This window comes from Phasianus colchicus, chromosome 8 (assembly GCF_987193195.1).
Source record: "Phasianus colchicus chromosome 8, bPhaCol1.hap1.1, whole genome shotgun sequence".
In the NCBI taxonomy this organism is placed as follows: domain Eukaryota; kingdom Metazoa; phylum Chordata; class Aves; order Galliformes; family Phasianidae; genus Phasianus; species Phasianus colchicus.
Genome location: NC_143443.1, coordinates 25,047,035 through 25,068,077, shown reverse-complemented (window position 1 = coordinate 25,068,077; position 21,043 = coordinate 25,047,035). Strand labels below are relative to the sequence as shown.

Sequence of the window (21,043 nt, the reverse complement as noted above, 5' to 3'; positions counted from 1 at the left end):
TCCTGAGCCAAAACATCAACAGCTGGAGGAGCTGAGTTTAGGCAAAAGAAATTTACCAGCACCATATTTATGGACTTTGTTTACATAGAATTGTAAAAACTAGTAATTGTAATGAAAACAAATGGACCAGTTTATCTCTACACTTTGATTTCTTTTCCAGGTGATTAAGGGTTGCATGAAGACAACTCATTAGAGCCCTAGGCTTCACTCTAGCACAGAGCAATCAGACTTTGTTAGGCATGGATAAAGAATGTGTACACATAGTGCTGTGTACCCAAGACCCACCAGAGCTGCTCATTTTGCTATAGGTGCTATACAGGAAAAGGGGCAATGGAAACAGACTCTTTTGATGAGGATCTGGTCTTAGAGAGAAATTAAATATTAGCTGCATTTGTATCATCTCCCTCATACAGAAAAAAAAACATCAGAAGACGGGTAGTTTTCTTCACACTTCAAAGTCTTTCACTGAAATATTTCACATGCTTGCTGGCAAAAGTGGCTCTTAGGAAAAAAAAAAACTCAGACTACACCATTATAAAAAATTGGTCAGGGATCTTCTGTGCAAAGCCACTAAACTTTGGAAATCATAGAATCATAGAATTGCTCAGGTTGGAAAAGATCTTAAAGATCATCAAGTCCAACCGCAATGTTTGATTTCACATTGTAATTGTACAGCTTGATCCAGACCTGGCTTATAAAGCAATCAGGTCATGCACCAGGCGTTACATTTTGTGGTTTTACAATTAAATAAATAAATGCTTTCATCTGATGGGTCCACTCATAGTAGTTGAATTTGCTTAAGGCAGATGCTCAAAGCAAGACCTCCTTCTCTCTGCTTCTTCCCTTCACTTTCAAGATAAAGTGGTAAGTGGATTACAGTGGTAGAAAAAAATGCCTCCTCAAAAACCTTCACATTGCAATTTCTCTTAAGCCTAATTGGTACTGAGTACACTCAGCTGAAAAAAAAATGCCATTTCTGCTGAGAGCACAGCATATCTTTTGCTTTTCACTGCATGACTGGTTTGCAGTGGAACAAGTAGTCCAGATACAACTTCAAGAGGAGTGATGACATAAACGTGTGTTACTAAAGACATTAAGGCATGCTTCAGACCTGAGTGAAAAGAGCCTCTCTTTCCTCTAATTACTTTCCCAGCCCCCAGAATGCTGGACTTGTCCATAACCAAGATGAAAAGCATACTTTCAGATTTTTTCTCCCTAAATGAAGAACAGGATGAAAAATTGTGTTCATTTTGGTCATTCAAAGTACATCTCAATCATTTGTAAATAATTTAGTTTTAACAATGTGCAAAAGGCACTATAAATAGAAATGCCATTTTCAATGAAAGCTCACTTTTTTGACTGCTTTGCTATTCCTTAATTCCTGCCATTTCAAATACTCCAGAATTAATTGTAGAGTCTAGGGGAGGACTAAGGTTGAGTAACTTGCTGCCAAAAATCCCTATGTGATTAAAATTTAGTTAGTAAATGTTATTGAAAACTACAGATGTTAAAGGGGTGGGCGGAGGGGGAGCCCAAAACTGATAAAGAAACTCTACTAGAATATGAGAACAGAGATAGACCTAGCAGATGAAGCGAGCAAGGTGTGGTGCGTGGGGACATGATTTCCTACATCAGTGATGCAGAGTGTGAGACTAGACAGTGAAAGGGCAGGGATGCAAGGCAAGGGAAGGACAATACTGAGACTGTGAGGAGATCAGAATGAGATGGAGGTGGCAGAGGTGACACTTGCTGCCAGGGTCCACAAAGTGCCCTAGGTGATGCTTTTGCTAATATTTCTTCCACTGGCATCGAGAGGCAGAGAAAGGCCTGATCCAGCTGCTGCTTCATTCCCTTCTTCCCTAGGATCAGCTCTTCAGTAGTGACAAAAGTCTGAGTCAGTTCTCTGACTGCTGACTTTTCTCCCTCTGAGCCGATCTGGTCCCTTTGAAGCCCAGTTTATTCTCAGCTTAAAAACCATCTTCACGCAGATATTGGTCTGAGGTCTGTGCTAACCAGATTCACCAGCTGCTCCACCAGGGAGCTCTGTGCTCTTTCTACCCCAGCTGGAAAATCTTATTTACTTCAGGAGCATCCACACCATACTTCTTTAGAAGCTCATTCAGTCTTTATATTCCAAAAGTTCAAGAATAAGGGGAACTGAATGGGAACCACGTGTCTGATGGGAAGATTTTTCTTTTAAATGTGCTTTATTGCATGATATATGCCTTTAATTAAAGCGCAAGCATCTGGGTACATTCATTGCTATTACAGACCAATCTTTCATGTTTATTAAACATAATACTACAGCAGGGAAAGCAGTCGAGGCTCAGACATTAGCCTGAGCAAGACATAAAGCTACAATCACACATTTGACTCTTCCTTTCCTGCTTCCCTTAAAACCCCTGTGGCACTTTCAGTAGGATAACCTCCATATTATGCAAAACAAGGTTTAATGAAAAGCTTTTTGTTTTTTTCCCCCCAAGACAGTGAGATAGATTTCACACCACCAAAATACCTTCCAAATTCATAAGATTTTGCCGAGTTATTTCTTTTAGTGGAAAAAACTATCATTTCTGGGTATTAAGGAAAAGGGTTTGAATGGATTTTTATTCTGAGATGTAATTGTTGTTCACGTAAAAAAAGTTCACATGGCTAGAAAGAAAGAAACATTAATCTGACCTCAATCAAAAAGTGCCATTTTGGCAAAATCAGAGCAATACATATTACTTGAGGTTAAACTGTGTGTTATTTAACACACATCCTGCTAGCCAATTCAGCTTCAGTTTTCCTTCCATTCGCATTTTCACAGGTCAAAGATGCTACTCAGTGTAGGGCTCATCACCCCACAGTCACTGAGCCGAGATGCACCTGAAACTGCCTGACTCACAGACACACAAAAAAGAGTGAAATAAAACCGTTCTCCTTGCTGAGACTATCACCTCCTTGGCAGCAATCACACCGAACAGAAAATTAAGTTCTCCTATTTGGAAGCTCTAGTTAATCCTGCTCTGATCCCACCTTTCTCCGCTGCCTCTGCAAGCACACGTGATGTCAAAGCTGTGAAGCTCGAGGATTTTACTCTGCCCAGTGACATTAGTACATCAGCCCAGATGTGCATTCACAACAGCTAAGCACTCTGCTCTCCTTGGCATGGGTTTCACTCCGTCTGAGGCAAAGTAGCACACACCAAAAAATGCATTGCAAGTACAGATGCCCAACAACTTGGAGGAAAGTCAGACAAAGGTAATAAAAAGCGACCCAAGGAGATAGATCCCAAGAAGAGCTGAATGCATGGTTTCTCCAGAGATTGCAAAAAAGGAAACACAGAATTGCCTATCCATATGTAAATGGCATAACATCAAGCAAATGGGAAACTCTGACAGGATTTAAACTAGATTACTCAGAAAAAGAGGTAAAATTAAGAAGTTAATAAAAAGAACAGGCTGGTATGAGTGAAAAGGCAAAGACTGATATTACCAAGCCTTAGAGAACATTCCTAGATAGAGTTCCCAGAATTGCAAATACTACTATTTAATAATTTCCTTTCCAGTTTATAGCTAGTTTTACTACTTCAAATGGCAGTACAGTCTGCAAAGGGACAAGAGGGATATATTCTCCTCTCTGCCTGTTAAAAATCCTATAAGCCAGGAAGGATGGACCAACTAGTATCTCCCTGCACTCCCTCCAGCTGCATTCTGCTGGTTGGGCCTTACAGCACGCACTTACAGACAGCTATAACACACTATGCTATGCCTTTTGGTCATAGATATGCCCTAGATGCAATCCAAGGAGGTTTCTGGGAAGCTACAACGAATGAATGGTCACTATCTAGGAGGCATACAGGTCCTGCACTAGGACCTTTCTTTTATGTAGAATTCTGGTCCCCCACACACATCCTGGCCTTGATCCCATGCAATAGAGCGAGCAGAGCAAAGCCCACTATAGCCAATGGGAGTCTGGTGCCTCTCAAAACTGAAAACAAATGCTGCCTGTAGGACAATTGTGACTGTTAAATAACTTCTGAGTAAAAATGTTATAAAAGGTAGAAAACTTCAGCTTGTGATCATGCTGAAGGTGCAGGTTTAGTCCAGCAACTACCATCTTCTACTCAAACATCCCAGTTCTTACACCAACTTCTACAATTCACCGAGGCCATCTTTATTACCTCATACTTGTCATATCTCGTCCAGGAGAACTAAAATTTAAGATGGAACAGCCCATTAAGTCTTGCTTTGTTGAATGTCTCAAGTGCCAAAGCAAACTTTCGTCTATGAGTTTGAATAAATTACATAATAAATAAACAGTTCCTCAGCTTCACCCTCCTTCTACTCAATCAGCTCTGGTCTCTGCCAGGTGCTCTGCTGGCTTAGAAATGTTCTTAAGCGTTCTTTTTAATGTAACGCTCTTAAAATATGGTGGAGAAATTCTTATACCCTGAACATCGAGTGGTCTCATAGAAAACAAGAGACAGTGTCCTTCCTGGGCTCCACAATACTTCAGTTCATCCTCATCCAAACATGCAGAGATGGATAAGTATCATCCATGCACAAGCAGGAAGGGCAGCATACAGATGTCTACAGGAGGAACCCAAATGAACAGCATCACTGCAAATGCCAACCACCATCCGGAACAATTTAGCTTGACAGCTGTAGCTGAAACTGTCACTGCACCGAGGCATCACTGCCAGAAAAATCACCAAATGAGAAACTTGCATGTTTCAGGGATCTCATAGGGCTATTGGGCATACACCATTTACACTGTCATCTCTGATTCATCCATCATCCAGTTCCTGCAATCAAACAGTGGAAAATTGCACCTTTGGAATAAGTGAATCTGCAGTGGCAAATCATACAGCAAAAAGGACGTTCCTACCTAACATCTCTCTGTATTTTATGTGGTGACTATACTTAAACTCAACCCCATTTAATTCAAACTCTAGGTACCTTCAGTCCACTTCATAGAGCAGTGGCATGAGGGGGCATGGAAAGCAAGCCTGATCCAAGCCAACAAACAGTCTACAATGAGTTAATCAATATAGAGCAACTTTAACTCCTGAAGGTAGCCAGACTTCTCAGTGATTGTACAGCATAATTCTTAGGATAAGGGAAAGCTGCAGAGGAAGAACAAAGCAGCCTTCTCCATGCTATGAATAGATAAAAACACAGGTCACCTAGATAGGGAACAACAGACTTGATTTTGCAGCAGGTCTCTTTCATGTTTGTCACATCCATGCCGCTGGGTATGCATGCATAGATCTTGTGAACTTACACTGAGATCTAGGGAAATCAACTGGCCTGCAGCAAGAGCTGTGTTTATGACAGGACAAGACTAGAGTCCTGATTTGGTAGCAAAACTTTTGATTACACTATTGTGCTCCTACTATATGGCAGGAAAGTCCCCCTGGGTACACTGTATTCTGCTAACATATTATTTGTACGTGCTGTTTTCTCTTCAACACTACCAATATAAAATGGTGCCAAATTTGGATGGTTTATGACGACTGAATTTCTGGCAAAAAAAATGAGATGCCCAAGGTAGGAGGCTGTGGGAAGAATCAGGTTTTCTTCCTTTACTGTAAAGAAACCCAAGAATTTTCTATAAAGCTTTGAGTTTTATTGCTTGTTTTGTTTTGTTTTTTTCCCCACTTGTCTTTTTCTCAAAAATTTCATCCCTCATCCCGGTCCCCCAGCTCCTCCTTTTATCACACTCACTACACTTTGGATGTACCAAAATATTACTGCAACATGCCCTAACTTTCATTTTATAGCCACCCACGGTCCTATAAAAATCAATTGAACACAAACCCAAAGAATTTTATTACAGAGGAAGAACATCTTGTAAGTGCCACAAAATTACTGTGGTGCTTCTACTGCAGAAGTCCAAACTTGCACACAGATATGCACACCCGCTAATAAACAATCCATTAGTCTTCTCCCAGACAACATATACAGGTTCAAATGCAGACCAATATGGAACTGAAGACAAGCAGTATTTGCAGTGATGAGTAAAGAGCTCTCTTTCAAGAATAAATGGACCACAGCAGAATAATGCTGGAATCAGTTTATGGAAATCTTGGCCTTTTCTTGTTTATTTGTTTTTCTTTAGAGATAGAACTTCTCATCTTCATAACAAGGAAATATTTGAAAAATATCATTTCCAACCTGTCCTTAGTCACAGAAGCATCATAAGAAACATAAGAGATGACAACCAGAATTACTCAAACATGTTCCAGATTTCTTTTCTGCCCAATTTGTTACCAGTTCATGACTTCTAAGATCCCACGATTAGTAACCCTAAGGTGCTAGACCAGAAAATCCATGTACTGGTCTACTTTTTCAGCACTGAGACAATGAGAACAAAAAGCTGAAACCCACACTGCATTACCAATGACAGCATATGACTTTGAAACAACCCTGCTTACTGAGGGTCAAAAGACAGGCTGTGCCCCTGGCAAGTTTATGCACCAGAATAGCATTGGTTACATGCAGCTACTATCAGAAGGGAAAAAATACCAGCCGAGATGAATTTCCATATATCAAGCTTCAGCAGTGGAAACAAATAGTCACCTTTGCATAAGCAACAGCTTAACACACAGGCAGATGAGCCCACCAGGGACTCTGTATCTCTCAGCAGACTGATTTTTTGGAAAAAAAACCTGCACACTGGAAGGAGTAAACTACATTTATCTTGTTTTCTCTAGGGAACAGAATACAATGCAAGTTTTCAGGCCAGATCTTCCAGACTTAAATCAGCATTTTCCTGCTAAAATCAATGGACCCACATTCAATTTCAGCTGCTACATATGTGACTGCATGCATCTTTTGTAAACCAGCTCAGGTGTGCTATTAGATCAGGTCATGGTCCATTTATCTGCTGAAACCAAACAGTGGAGGCAGAGATGGTTTGGAGTGATTCACTAAGAGGAAAGAGACAGAGAAATCTATTTGTGAAGAAAAATCTGAAACAGAACTGGGGCCACATACCAGCTTCCATTACAGAGATCTGCTTCACACAATAGCCACTAAATTATTTGAAATGAAATGTGTGAGCTTTTTAGTATACTGCTGTGCTACTACATAAACAAAGGGCCCTCTCTGCCCTGTGGTACATTTACAATTACAGCATCTGCTGGCATGAAATTCCCACACATAGCCCTTATCCAAACTGTGTTGGAAATTCCAGGCCAGTGTATGAAGCCTGGGGAGAAATGAGGTTGCAAGAGGGATTACTATAACTCTTCTACAGGGTCATCCATGCCAGCGGAAAGGAAAACAACATGATTTAAGAAGCTTGGGTAAATTCACAGCTCTGCTACTGGTTATCTGGCTAAGCCTGCACAACTCACTACACCTTCCTGTTCTTTATTATCTCTCTAAATTTCTCATTGCCTCACCTACTGTGCCTCTGTATTGGCAATGATAAGGCCGTGTCTCCTGAGCCATTCAAGCTTCCTTTTCCTGACAGTGGAAGGCAACATAACATGGGCAGGACAGCAATAACACAGGCTACTCCTGGGTAAACCAGATGATTCTTTCTGGTCATGGGACAAAGGGAGCTGCTAAGGACTGCGTGGTGCAGTACTCATGAGGGCATTCCAGGGTTTAGTAAATCCAGTTGCACTTCTCTGTGATTCAGAGAAGAGTGGTAGAGAGGAAATGTCAGCTCCTGTCCATGAACTTTTTGTGGAGTTTGTTTTGTTGGCTGTCAGATATGCACCTGCCAGCTGTATAAACAGACTTACAAAAGATAGCAGTACAGATAAGATATAGTAAGAGTGTTCTGTTAAATGAATGTGCCATGCCCAGCAGCAAAGAACTAGGCAGGTACTACCATCATAGCAATGGACTCTCAAAAGAAATAAAATCAGAGATTTCTGCATGCTCTGAGGTCAACTTGTATGATCTGATGGCTAGGCTAGGTCCTGTGCAATTGTACCAGCTTTTAAATCAACTGTAACTTAAAGGTACTATAACAGCTAGAAGCAGTGTAGTAGGAAGGATTTTGCTTCTCAGTGCTGCTAACTACAGCCAAGGCTCTGCACTGGGCTCAAGATTGTATACATACTAATAGTTCCTATCATTGAACAGTTCACTTAACCCCTTTCCCCAGTACTAACATTGTTTTTATGTTCTACAAATATGCTAAGGGTTCAGCAGCTGTTAATAAGAAACTGAAACAGCCCTGGGTAAGAGACAAAAGTGAGAGCAAAGGAAAGCCTGCTATTCCCACTCCCAACTGTGGGTTCCTAGTCTGGCACATAGAAATGCACCCTAACAGACTGCCCCACTTCTTGGTCACTGATCATGTAGAAAATAACCATGTGCAGGTGCACGCATGGTGGGGACACCACCTTCTCCCCTCAGCATAGTTCATCCAGCTAACCAAGCAAGGGCACACTGGTCTATCCTATCCCAGTCATCCACCTTGGATGACATTAAAAATGAAAGTACTGTCTTTATTAAGTGACCCACTTTCATTCTAACACGCAATACTTCTAAACAGAGAGGTCTAGTATTGTCAAGGCAATGTGCAAATACTAATTAATGCCACCATTATCCAGACAGAAAGAATCGTCCCTGTTGGGCAGACTTCCCATAGTTCTTAGCCATCCAAATCACTGACAGTAATGGGAGCTTCTGGGCCCTTGATCCTTCTCGGTAACACATGACCCTTCCCTTTTAACAAAACATAACAGCTTTTCAACTGTCACCTGCAAGAAAGCACACTTGGTTGGAGGGAATTAAATGGTGTCCCTCTGTATTCAATTCTACATGCCTCTGGTCATGCTTTCAGTTGCTCCCAGACACATCTTCCCCCAGGCTATGGCTTTAATGTCCTGAACCGTTAAAGAAACATGAGAGTATAGCAAAATCTATGAGAGAGAAACTACTTAAAATGCAAACACTAAAAGCCCTTATGCCCACATTACTTGTATGTTGTTGCAGGCTCTTTGCAATAGTGGAAGACTGTCTTTATAACCACTTCACACCCTAATTTGTAAAGACCAACTCATTTACTGGCATTAATCCAGGAAAGCACTTATGCAAACCTCTTAAAGGTAGGTCCAAGATAAAGCATTTGACTGCTCTGACATCAGGCAGGATTACCTTTTTTTTAAACACCAAATCCTACATTTTATAGGTAGTGCTATTCAAAGTGACATTTTGATGACAATTCACAGAAGTCTACATTCATTCTCACAAGCACGTTTCTTTGTAGTATTTTTGATAAAATTAATCTTGTTGTTCCTGGGCCTGGAATAGTCAATAGCATTTCTAAACTCCAGAATCACAATGAGTTATTTCAGTGACTGAAAAGGACACCAGACTAAAAGTTTCCATGGTCAGCATCAGCAGACATTTAAGTGGAATCAACAGTTGAATTGTACTCTTTCTGCAGCTGGAAGTAATATCCCTAATTGTGCTCCATGAGTTTTAAAGGAGATTTATTGGTGCCACCAGACCAGGCAAAAATAGGAAAATAGGAAGAAATAAAAGGAAAAAAATAAAGGTCAGGGAAACCCAACTGGATTCATCTCATTCCATTAAAGCAGTCTAGTAGGTAATCTATACCTACACAAATTAATCCCAGTATAGAGGAACAAAAGACTGAGAATATCATTATTTCCATGTCTTGTTTGCTCCCTCTTCCAAGGAAGGAGATCACTATATTCCATAGGCACAATAGCAGGAACTGGAAAACTCTGTTTTTGTTGCTTTGTTCATACTGGAATCGTATCCCATGTAGCCCAGACATCTGGGTTGGTTTCATATCCCTTAATCTCAGATATCTATATGACAAATATTTCTATCCCAGCAATACAAAGTTACTTCCTTGACAGTCAGATGAATTCTAGCCAATACAGTATGGCCTAAGGTACCATATTGTAAAATAGTCACCTATATTTGGTCCCAAAAATCAATAAACACCATCCAGTAGATCACCAGCCATTGCTCACAGCCCTGACACCCAATTCAGGTGTACATTGCTGCATTTTAGATCCCTACAGTAAGGTAAAATAAATCATATCCTGATGTTCTTATTCTTCTACCTATTCCATTACCTCGTATTTATTCCCATCTGCTGTATTTATAGCCACCCTTGCCACACTTAGGCTTCAGATAAAATCAATATACAGTTATGATTTAGCATTGTCCAGGAATGAAACACTGGATCCCTCTATCTTATACAATAAACTGGGTTCCTTCAGCAGCAGAGCACATTTAAGCATCAAATGTGTCTCACTCCATTTATCTCTATATTTTCCTTTTCAAAGTAAAACCTGTTCATGAAGTATCTATAACATAAATAAAAAGCAATAAGAAGTCTGTCCTGGCTAAATCAAGTTTCATGAGCAGTTACTTTCTTTTCGCCACCACAAATCATCACAAGCCCAAAGTTCACTATTTCGCTAGGACAAAATCCATTGAGCATTTCTGAAGTGGAGCCAACGTTGCATAATTTAATTTCTCATCTCCTATTAAAACTGCCAGGCTTACCATAATCAGAGTGATAAATGAAGACTCATACATCTTCTTTCTGACAGTAATGCCCATCAATGCTTCAAATGCAAACAATCGTAACATTCGACTTTATAAAAATTACCTGGTGCACCAACATCACTTAATTAAATCATTTAAAAACTACTTTTGTTACATTTAATGAATGATATATTATACTGCAATGAAACACGCAGCAATACAAATACTTCACAATGCTAACAATTAAGGCTCACTTCACTTACGGCAATTGACAACACAAGTGCTCCTCATTTCATTCAGTTTGTGCATTCCAAATGAACTGGTTAGCAAAAAGGGTGCTTCTTTGCTAATGAGTTTTGTAATCAAGGCATCTATTTTAATTTCAAATTGGCTAGATTGGGGAAAATTGCTCAACTAAATGACTGGTTCTAATTAGGATTATAAAAATATTCATCATGCAGTAGAATTAGTGCGAGGTCTTGATTTCCCTAAATTTGCATATAGCTTTGGTTTAAGAGTGGAAAAAAAAAATCCTGATAAATTGTCTTCCTTCTAATGAATTGAACAAATACTATATCTGTTTTAGTCTCCTTTCATTTAAGGGCACTGATACATATTCATGATTTGTAAATGAAGTTAAGTGATTTCAATTCTTCAGTTCATTACCATATTGAAGAAGAGACTTCTGCAAATTGCCTTTAAATATTCCCAATCTCAAGGGTTTAGTGCCTTAAAAGAAAAAAAAAAAAAAAGAAAAAGAAAAAGAAAAAAAGAAAGAAAAGAGACGAGAAGAAAAAAAGCAACTAGACTAACATTTCAGTTTATCTGTTTGATGGAGTTCTGCCTGCCTGGAAGAGCTGCTGGCAGGTGCCTTGTCCAGCGAAGGACACACGATGCGTTTGTAGAACCTGATGTTGTCAGAAGAGCATTCAAAAGGCAAAGAGATGAAAGGCGTATTTGTGGTTAAGTCATGGGAACAGGACTCAATCTGGATTCAATCTCTGACTTTGTTATAACCCTCGGTAGTAGTTAGGCAATGAAACACTTTAATGACCTGTGTCTGAATACACTATAGATACTCTGGGGACAACGCTTTGTCTGTCAGCTTTATGTTTAATTGCACGTTCTCTAGAGCAGGAATTGCTTTACTGTGAATGTGTAATACAATGGATCAGTCAGCACAGTAGGAATTTCTAAGAGCAGTTACTGTAACACGACTTGTATTAACTATGTAACACTAAGTGTTACTTGACAGGAGAGCCACATACATTATCTCATTCCTCAGTAAGATAGGCCTGTAGGAGTAATTGTTATTATGGCAGCTTTCTCAATTCCTTTCCCCTTTGGGTGAAGAGAAGAATGTGGTAGGTGTGCCTCCAGCTTCACTCTGCAGGGTGCTCAAATGCCAAAGTGATTGGTACAATATAAATTGGAAAGCTGAGCATTGTATCCACAGGACTGGAACCACAGCCATCATGCTCTTCAGTTGTCAATGAGCCATGATGAGAAATTAGCCCCAGTGTGTTCTCTCACATCATACAGTGAAATGGCGATTCTAACGAGAGAGGTCATGCAAGAGCAGAGAGAGCTTATTTTCATTGTTAAATATAATGTTCACATCTTGCTAAGAAAAGCTGAGTTATACCCAAGAGGATCAGTCTCAAGCCATTGCTGATAAAAGGAGAGGAAGCTCACACCTCTGACAACCACAGTTACATCTACATTTCAGTGCTGGGATTGCTGCTGAGGACCAGGTGACAGCTGTGGGTGCCTGCTGATTTATACTGCACTGACACGTGGTACATTCACCAACCCAGATTTCTTCATCATCTCCACACCTCAGCTCCCAAGGAAAGAAAATGTGAAGGGTTTGATCTGAAGTCACATCTGATTTTGGACATGCAGCAGCACAGACAGCTCAATCTCTGTGTGCAACTGTTAGCCCAGAAACACACTTCAGCTTCGAGTGCAATATTCTCCCCTGAACACAACTCTGAGGTCTCCTGAGACAAAGAGTCAGGGCACCCTCTGGAAATAAAGCAGGATACAGTCTGCGTGCTAGTAAAGCTGAGCTGAGCAGATGGAGCAGAAGCCCCAGACCCTGCAGTGCAGGGCCTCCTGAGGGACAGGGACTAAGGGTCCCTTAAAGGGACTGAGGGCTTTCTTCATGTCCCAGCTCAGTGATCTACTATGACAGGGAAAGAGGAAAGAGAAGATGAGAAACTGTCTCATTCTCAGTGTGGGTATATGTATAAAAATATGTATATATTTCTTTATATGACTCCACAAAGCAGAATGCCTGGAATAAGGTGCCCAAACTTCCTCTCAGCAAGTTGCATTGGATTTCTGGCAGAAACAGAAGAGACAAGCAAATAAAGCCCCCTTAGCTGTCCCACATTTTATCTGGAGCCTGGGCTCAGACTCCAGGGGAGAATTTCACCTAGCAGCACTGAGGCACTGCTTTAGTGGCTCTAGGTTTGCGTGTCAGGGTGATTAAAACTCTCCCACACAGTGCCAGCATTATCTGCGATCCTTTTTGATAGATTCAGCACCATCTAATCAAGATAGTCAGGGCTCTAACGTGCACCACATCTAATTTTTTAGATCATAACTTGCCAGATGTCAAATACTGAAGACATCTCCCCAGCCAGACTGATATTGCCAGCCAGGTGCAATTTGTTGATACAGCAGAGCGTTATCTTACTCGTGTTATTTATCATCTCATTCAAAGTGATATAAAGACACGCACTTTCTTTCATTCACTTCCTCCTGAAGATTAAACACTACAGAGCAATAAGTCATTGCTTGCCTAACTCCTTGTTTATCTCATTCTCTCAAACAGGGAATTTCAGGTGGTGTGGCATTGAGCTAGGTAGTCTCCCACCTATTCCCAATAGACTCTCAATCACACTTAAGCATTTTGGTCTGAACAAGACAAAGAGAACTGTCTCTCTTTGCAGTTTTATCTTAACAATAATGATTTGAAACATTTTAAATTTCTCTCTAAATCCCCAGTATTATTTCTCTCTCTTTAAAAATTCCTTTAACATATTTATGCATGAGAGCTGTGCAAGCCACTCTGAAAGAAATGTCAGAGTCATTGTGAGTTCAATTTCCTGAAACTGGGAACTCCTCTGCCTGTTACCACCTCCAGATTCATTCCCCAGAAGGGAAATGTGTGAGGTTAGAAAGTTGATGTCATTGAGAATTAATTGATAACTTGAATAGGTGAAACAAACCGTAAGGCATTTGAAATCCTAGTATTAGAAATGTAAATTGCTTTTCATCAAGAGATGATACAAGAAGGACAACACGGCCCAGCCAAATTCTTAAAAAGCAAGGTAAAGAAGTAACTAGATTCCATACAACATAGGGTAAATGTGTAACAACCCTTCAAAAGGGTCACAAAGTTCCAGATATTCATTAGTATCTTAGGCTAGTGAATACACTTTCAAAACTGGCAGAAAACATCAATTTGGAAGGGACAGCACATCTCTTAGAGAAATGAATTCAAAATGTGTTGGGTTTTATTTGGTTGGTTGGGTTTTATCAACTAGAAAAATAGTCTAATATTATTGTCAAATATGCAAAGATTAGCTAAAATTAGGGAGGTCTGCTTAGGACAAAGAACTGATTTTAAAAATTTTGATAGAGCTGTCAGTGAGAAAACATCAGGAAAATTTTCTAACAGGAAAGTCCAAACTACTGAGCAATTTTACTTCACACAAAAGCACTGTTTTCTATTTTAACACACAAAACAATTTTAAAATCTAATTTAAACAGTGATCCAACAGATTGCAGGGCACCAGCTGTAGATTTTTCATTATGTTATATAGAACAAGTTACTAGGGGAAATGGATTTTCAGATTTGTTCTTTGGAATTTCTAAGTTTACCAGAGCTTCCTTACAACACCATATTACTTTAAATTGAAAGAAAATAAAATTAATATTAATTTGAAAGTTATCTCTAAGCTGAGAAGTGAAATGAAATTTGCAAACTTGTTTACACATTCAAGAGAGGATGGATTAGTTCCTCCCTTAGTGATTTCTAATGTTGGGAGTCAAATTATATTTGGTGAGTTTTCAGATTTATTTGGTGTGTTCTAATTCTACCTCCAAAGCAATCATTATAAATAGATTTTAAAGGTCAAGCACACTTCTAAAGCTTAGAGGGGGGAGAATTTTATAGGAGTGCCTACAACATTGATCTTAAAGCAATCCAGTGACTTTCACTAGCATCTTCCTGATCACACTCTGTGGATGAGCATTAGCTGCAGGTTCTAGGCTAATTATAAACTTCCTTTTTTTTTTTTTATTCTCTGCATGTATTTAAATCAAAAGGTACCTATGATTTTTCTCAGCAAAGGGCTGCCCCTGGAGGTAAGAGGTATGCTTAAGAGCAGTTGTATTCACACCACCTCGGTTCACAAAGTAAGAAACCAAGCACAATCTAGTCTGTGCCAGCCAGCAATCCAATCTCTGTCAGGGAACCTCATGCTGCCTCACTTGATGCATCTTCCTGAATACTGGGGAAAAGCATCAAAACTGGATCTGCATCATGCGTGCCCAGCACGTCAAGGGATGTTATTCTTTCCTTCTGCTCTGCCCTGGAGGGGCCATATCTGGAATACCATGTCCAGGTCTGTACTCTTCAGTTCATGACAGACTGGTAACTTCCAGAGGCAATCCAGCAGAGGGCCACGAAGACAATGAGGGACTTGGAGCATCCCTTGTAACAAAAGGTTGAGATATGTGGGACTGTTCAGTCTGGAGAAGAGAAGGCTGAAGGGGAATCTTACCAATGCATATAAACACTTATTGGGCAGGAGCCAAGTGGACAGGACCAGGCTCTTTTCAGTGGTGCCCAGCGAGAAGATAAGAGGCAATGAGGCACAAACCAGATCACAGGGAGTTCCATACAAGCATGAGGAAAAACTTTTTTACTTTGAGGGTGATAGAGCACTGAGACAAAGTGCTGAGAGAGGTTTTACAATCTCCTTCCCTGGAGATATTCAAAATTCATCTGACCACCTTTCTGTGTAGGGAACCTGCTTTAGCAAGAGGTAAGACTAGATGATTTCCAGAGGTCCCTTCCAACCCCTACAATTCTGTATTCATTTATATTCACACAAAGACAAATGTAAAGACAAAGTCTGAACTTCATGTTGTTTCATTTCATTTTGACAGCCTTCACCACTTTTGTGCTTTTCCACTGTGGACAAATTTGTTCAGTTCGCAGGATAAGACACAAGAAACCTCCAGGATGTTCTAATTTGCACTTCGTTTTTCTTCTCTCTCTTCTGAGCACGTGAGAACAGCTGAGGTAAACTATACTGTCCAGATATGAATTACTTTGAGAGCATTTTTGCTCCTGTTCCTTCAAGCCATTAGTGCAGTAATTAACACCTCATAGGAAAGCATATGTATTTGAGCACACAAGCTTTGTATTTTATTTTTCCAGTGGCTAATACGGAGAGGAAAAAAAAAAAAAAAAAAAAAAAACCAGAACAAAACCAGAGAGCACTGGAAATGGAAGTACAGTGTTAAAACCAAAGAGCAGATGCTTACATTCACTACAGCTGGATCTCTTTGCAAACACATATTCAGCACGTTATATCTGGCTTCTCACATCCATGCGTGCCTTACCAGCTGTCTGTTTCTTTCAGCACTGTCTTTATACAAACACCAGTACAATTTAAAATCTTTACATCCAGTTTAAAAACAGCATCAAATCATTCCATGACATCAGACAAATAGACTGGTCATTCTAGCTTCCTTCAAAATCTTGGTTACGCTGAGCATCTGAATGCAGAAAACTATTTGACATTTGACTAACTCCTTCTTACTGTAAAGCATTTGATAGTATGAAAGGAATCTATTTACAATGGCTTTGTGCTTGCAAATGTCACTCAAGCATCATCAGTAGCCCAGCAGCAAACCACCTGGTGCCTGCCACAGCCTTCTGTTTACAAGGGGAGGGAAAGGTTACATTGGGAAGTACAGCACCAGTACATTTATTTGACGGTATCCTCAATCTTTGGTAGAGATTTATAACAGCCTTTCAAAGGAAATACTGTCAAATACAGAGGACACAAAAATTCAGGAGTTTTGCCCTATACCAAGGATGTGAGATTGTCTAATAAAAAAGCCTCACAAATAGCTGTAAGAAGTGAAGATCCCACCCAAAACATGCACACATACTTGACAAATTAATGCAAAAAAAACTTAAATGGTCTCCTCAGCACATTTTTACTTCTTTCCACAGTCTAAAGATGATAGAAACTGAAAAGAGAAAAAAGCTTGACAGGCTTTAAGCCTTCTAAAATTTGTAGCTCGATAATCTGGCCTATGCTGTAGCTTTGTGCTCAAGTAGGGACTACTGTTCCAGAAGTGGAGCCACATTTACATGTCACACTGCACTCACATTGCTCAGCACCTTTCAAGACACACGAATACCATATCAGAGCAGACTAAGATCGAAGTAGCAGACATAAGTGTTGTCTCCCTAACAAAAGCACTGTAAAGTGACTTAAAAAGAGGCACAGCAGAATCCTTCATCTGTTGCTGCTCACTGATTTCCAGATTAACAAACTTCAGTACACAAGCAGAAAGCTTTGTACACAACAGCCAGCTGTTGTGAGCTGACTCAGGGTGCTCGATGCTCACAGACAGCACAGCTATCACTAAGAGCTACAAATAAAACAGAATTTTCAGAACAGCTCCATAGCTCATGCCAAATGTATGAAAGAAGAGAAGAATCTGACTACTACCACTACTGAAGTTTCCATACCCATTGTAATTGCCATACAATTCCTTTTAGCAAGCTGGTTTTGTCACTGGGTGAGTTTTGAACATAACTAAACCTGCAAGGTAAGAGCACCAAAGGACATCATAATTTCTTCACAATCTCTGGAAACATGTGGTTCTAGACACTATTCCTTTAAGCACCTGGCTCAAGTATTGCTGAAACATGAAATCAATTGCTCACCTTTTGATCCAGACTGTAGGCCAGGATCCACTCCTCCTGCTTGGGGTGAAAGAGCAGACTTTGGATATAGAAGTTCAGACGGTACTTCTGGTACGTAGCTCCTTCATCAGAGCTGATGAGAATGCTGCTCTCAATGTCTGGATCACTGAGAAGCATGATCTAAAGAGGAAAATGGAAGGAATAATGTGTGAATGGAAAAGCAAAGCTAAATGTCATTTGACAGCTCTAATTCCTATTACTCATATTCAGAACATTGTTCAATGGTGTAAAGAGCCTGCAGGATTTCCCAAATAACCTGTGTTTTCTAAATGTTTGGTTTCTAGCCTGTTTGGTGATTCATTCACTGGTGACATTGTAATTTCATTTTTTGTCCAAAAAAATTAGAAAGTCCAAGAGTGAAAATGCCATTATGATATTACTTTGGCAGAGCAACTTCAGAGAGCCACATCTGGCTCTTCCTGGACTCTTTTTTAGTCTATTGCTTCCCTCCAGAAATGTGGAAATCTCTCCCCAGAAGTAAACAGGGAACTCCTGAGATTTCAGGCTCGTTATTTAGCAGTTTGCAGAGCTACAGATGAGAGTGTCACTTCATTGGAAATAGAATGACTATGTGGATCATCTGCTGACACCTGAAATTAGTCCAGAGGTGCGCTTGCAAGCATTACTACATGACCTTATACATCACTCTTCCAATCCATACAGTAGAAATCCATTCACTCATAAAATACATAATTTTCCCCAAGTACAGGAAAGTGTATGACCTCAATTTGTACAAGGAGAAAAACACCTTTGCACATTTGATTTTAATTAGAAAATTATTAGCGCTATTTTAAAATGGGTTGATTCCACATTATCAGATGCCATGCTCTATGTAAATGTTATCAAGAAAAATGTTGTGGATACATTAACACCATCTTATTAACATCTGGAGAAAACAGCATCACATTAAAGCAAATGCCAACACCATAAAATAAAGTCAAACAGTGGGAAATAAATTAGAGCCATGCTAAACACAGCAGGTTATTGATACACTAGCTGAAACAAATATAGAAACCGATTTTCAGCAGGAAAACAGATTCAGGAGCAGCCATTTCTAGCTAGCTGTTAAATGATCAGCTAAATGCAAAGGGAGGTGTGCTGCCTCCCTGGGGCAAGGGTCAGGGATATTGCTAGGAAACTTCCTGGTCTGATTGGCCCTTCTGATTATTACCCATTATTGATAGTTCAGGCTGGCAGCGATGAAGTCGCTGAGAGAAGCCTGAGGTCTATCAAGGAAGACTTCAGGGGACTGGGGCGGGTAGTTGAAGGAACGGGTGTGCAGGTGGTTTTTTCTTCCCTACCTTCAGTGGCAGGGAAGGATACCGAGAGCATCCAAAAAACCCGCCTCATAAATAAATGGCTAAGAAGTTGGTGCAAGCACAGGAACTTCGGTTTTTTTGACCACGGGGCAATTTACTCTGCGCCTGGCATGATGGCTGCGGATGGAAGTAGCCTGTCTCCAAGGGGTAAGAGGATCCTAGCCCAGGAACTGGCAGGGCTCATTGAAAGGTGTTTAAACTAGGTATGAAGGGGGAAGGGGACAGAATGAGGGCCACTGGGGTTGAGCGGGTAGTTCGTGGCTCAAAATGGAGTTCGATGGGTGAAAAGGGTGGAGTTCAAAGGGATGGAGAGAGGCAGGGGGGTGCTGCTTCCCTAAAGTGTCTATACACTAATGCGCGCAGCATGGGAAATAAACAGGAAGAGTTGGAGATCTGTGTGCGGTCGCAAGGCCATGATCTCATTGCGATCACGGAGACGTGGTGGGACAGCTCGCATGACTGGAATGTTGTCATGGAGGGCTATGTGCTTTTTAGGAAAGATCGGCTGGCGAGGCGGGGTGGTGGAGTTGCTCTTTATGTGAGAGAGCAGCTAGAATGTATTGAACTCCACCTGGGGGAGGGTGATGTAGCAGTGGAGAGCTTGTGGGTGAGAATCAAGGGGCAGGCTGGTATGGGTGACACCGTTGTGGGTGTGTACTACAGGCCCCCTGATCAGGAGGAGGAGGTTGACGAGGCCTTCCACAAGCAACTGAAAGTAGCGTCGCAATCCCAGGCGCTGGTGCTTATGGGGGACTTCAATTATCCAGATATTTGCTGGAAAAGCAACGTGGCCAGGCATGCGCAGTCCAGACGGTTCCTGCAATGTGTCGAAGACAACTTTCTGATGCAGATGGTGGAGGAACCAACGAGGGGAGGGGTGTTACTGGACCTTATTCTCACAAATAAGGACGGGTTTGTTAAGGAAGTAAAAGTTGGGGGTAGCTTGGGTTGTAGTGACCACGAGATGGTGGAGTTCAAGATCTTGAGTGGAAGGAGCAAAGCAAAAAGTAGGATTGCTACCCTGGACTTTAGGAGAGCCAACTTTGATCTCTTCCGGGACCTACTTGGAGCTATCCCGTGGGCTAGGGTGTTAGAAGGTAAGGGGGCCTGTGAGAGCTGGTTGGCATTTAAACAGCTCTTCTTCCAAGCCCAGGATCGGTGCGTCCCTGTGAGCAAGAAATCAGGAAAGGGTGGCAGGAGACCTGTGTGGATGAGCAAGGAGCTCATGCACAAACTCAAAGGGAAAAAGAAGGTCCATGAAATGTGGAAAAAGGGTCTGACCACTCGGGAAGAATATAGAAATGTTGTCAGGGCCTGCAGGGATGCGACGAGGAAGGCTAAAGCCCACCTGGAATTGAATCTAGCAAAGGTGGTAAAGGATAATAAAAAAGGTTTTTTTAAGTATGTTAACAGTAAAAGGAAGACTAGGGAGAATGTAGGTCCCCTACTAAGTGAGGGGGGTGTTCTGGTAACGGGGGATGCTGAGAAGGCGGAGATACTGAACGCCTTCTTTGCTTCTGTCTTCAGTGAAAAAGCTCCCCCTCGGGAATCCCAGGCCCTGGTGGTTAGTGAGAAGGTCTGGGGAATGGAAGACTTCCCTTTAGTCAGGGAAGAGGCGGTCCGAGAGCGCCTAGGCAACACCAATGTTCATAAATCCATGGGACCCGATGGGGTGCATCCACGGGTGCTGAGGGAGCTGGCAGAGGTGATTGCTGAACCGCTCTCTATCATCTTTGAGAGGTCTTGGAGAATGGGGGAGGTGCCTGAAGACTGGAGGATAGCCAATGTCACTCCGGTCTTCAAAAAGGGCAAGAAGGAAGATCCAGGTAATTACAGGCCAGTCAGCCTCACCTCTGTCCCTGGAAAGGTGATGGAACAGATTGTGCTGGATGCCATCTCCAGACAACTGGAAGAAAAGGAGGTTATCAGGAGTAGTCAGCACGGGTTCACCAGGGGGAGGTCGTGCTTGACCAACCTGGTAGCCTTCTATGATGTTGTCACTGGCTGGGTGGATGGGGGGAGAGCAGTGGATGTAGTCTACCTTGATTTCAGCAAGGCATTTGACACTGTCTCCCACGACATCCTTATAACGAAGCTGAGGAAGTGCGGGATAGATGAGTGGACAGTGAGGTGGGTTGAGAACTGGCTGACTGGCAGAGCACAGAGGGTTGTCATTGGCGGTGCAGAGTCTGGTTGGAGACCTGTAACCAGCGGTG

The 21,043-nt window shown here is 41.3% G+C and overlaps 1 protein-coding gene across 2 annotated transcripts in view; it reads right to left on the bottom strand.

Moving 5' to 3' along the window:
- Positions 1-21,043, bottom strand: part of SORCS3 (sortilin related VPS10 domain containing receptor 3) — a 266,625-nt gene that overhangs the window by 107,813 nt on the left and 137,769 nt on the right. For both annotated transcript variants that reach the window (XM_090145482.1, XM_090145483.1), the window contains exon 4: positions 17,470-17,628. In XM_090145482.1, coding sequence (XP_090001608.1) covers positions 17,470-17,628 — 159 coding nt within the window. The remainder of the gene's footprint in view (positions 1-17,469; positions 17,629-21,043) is intronic.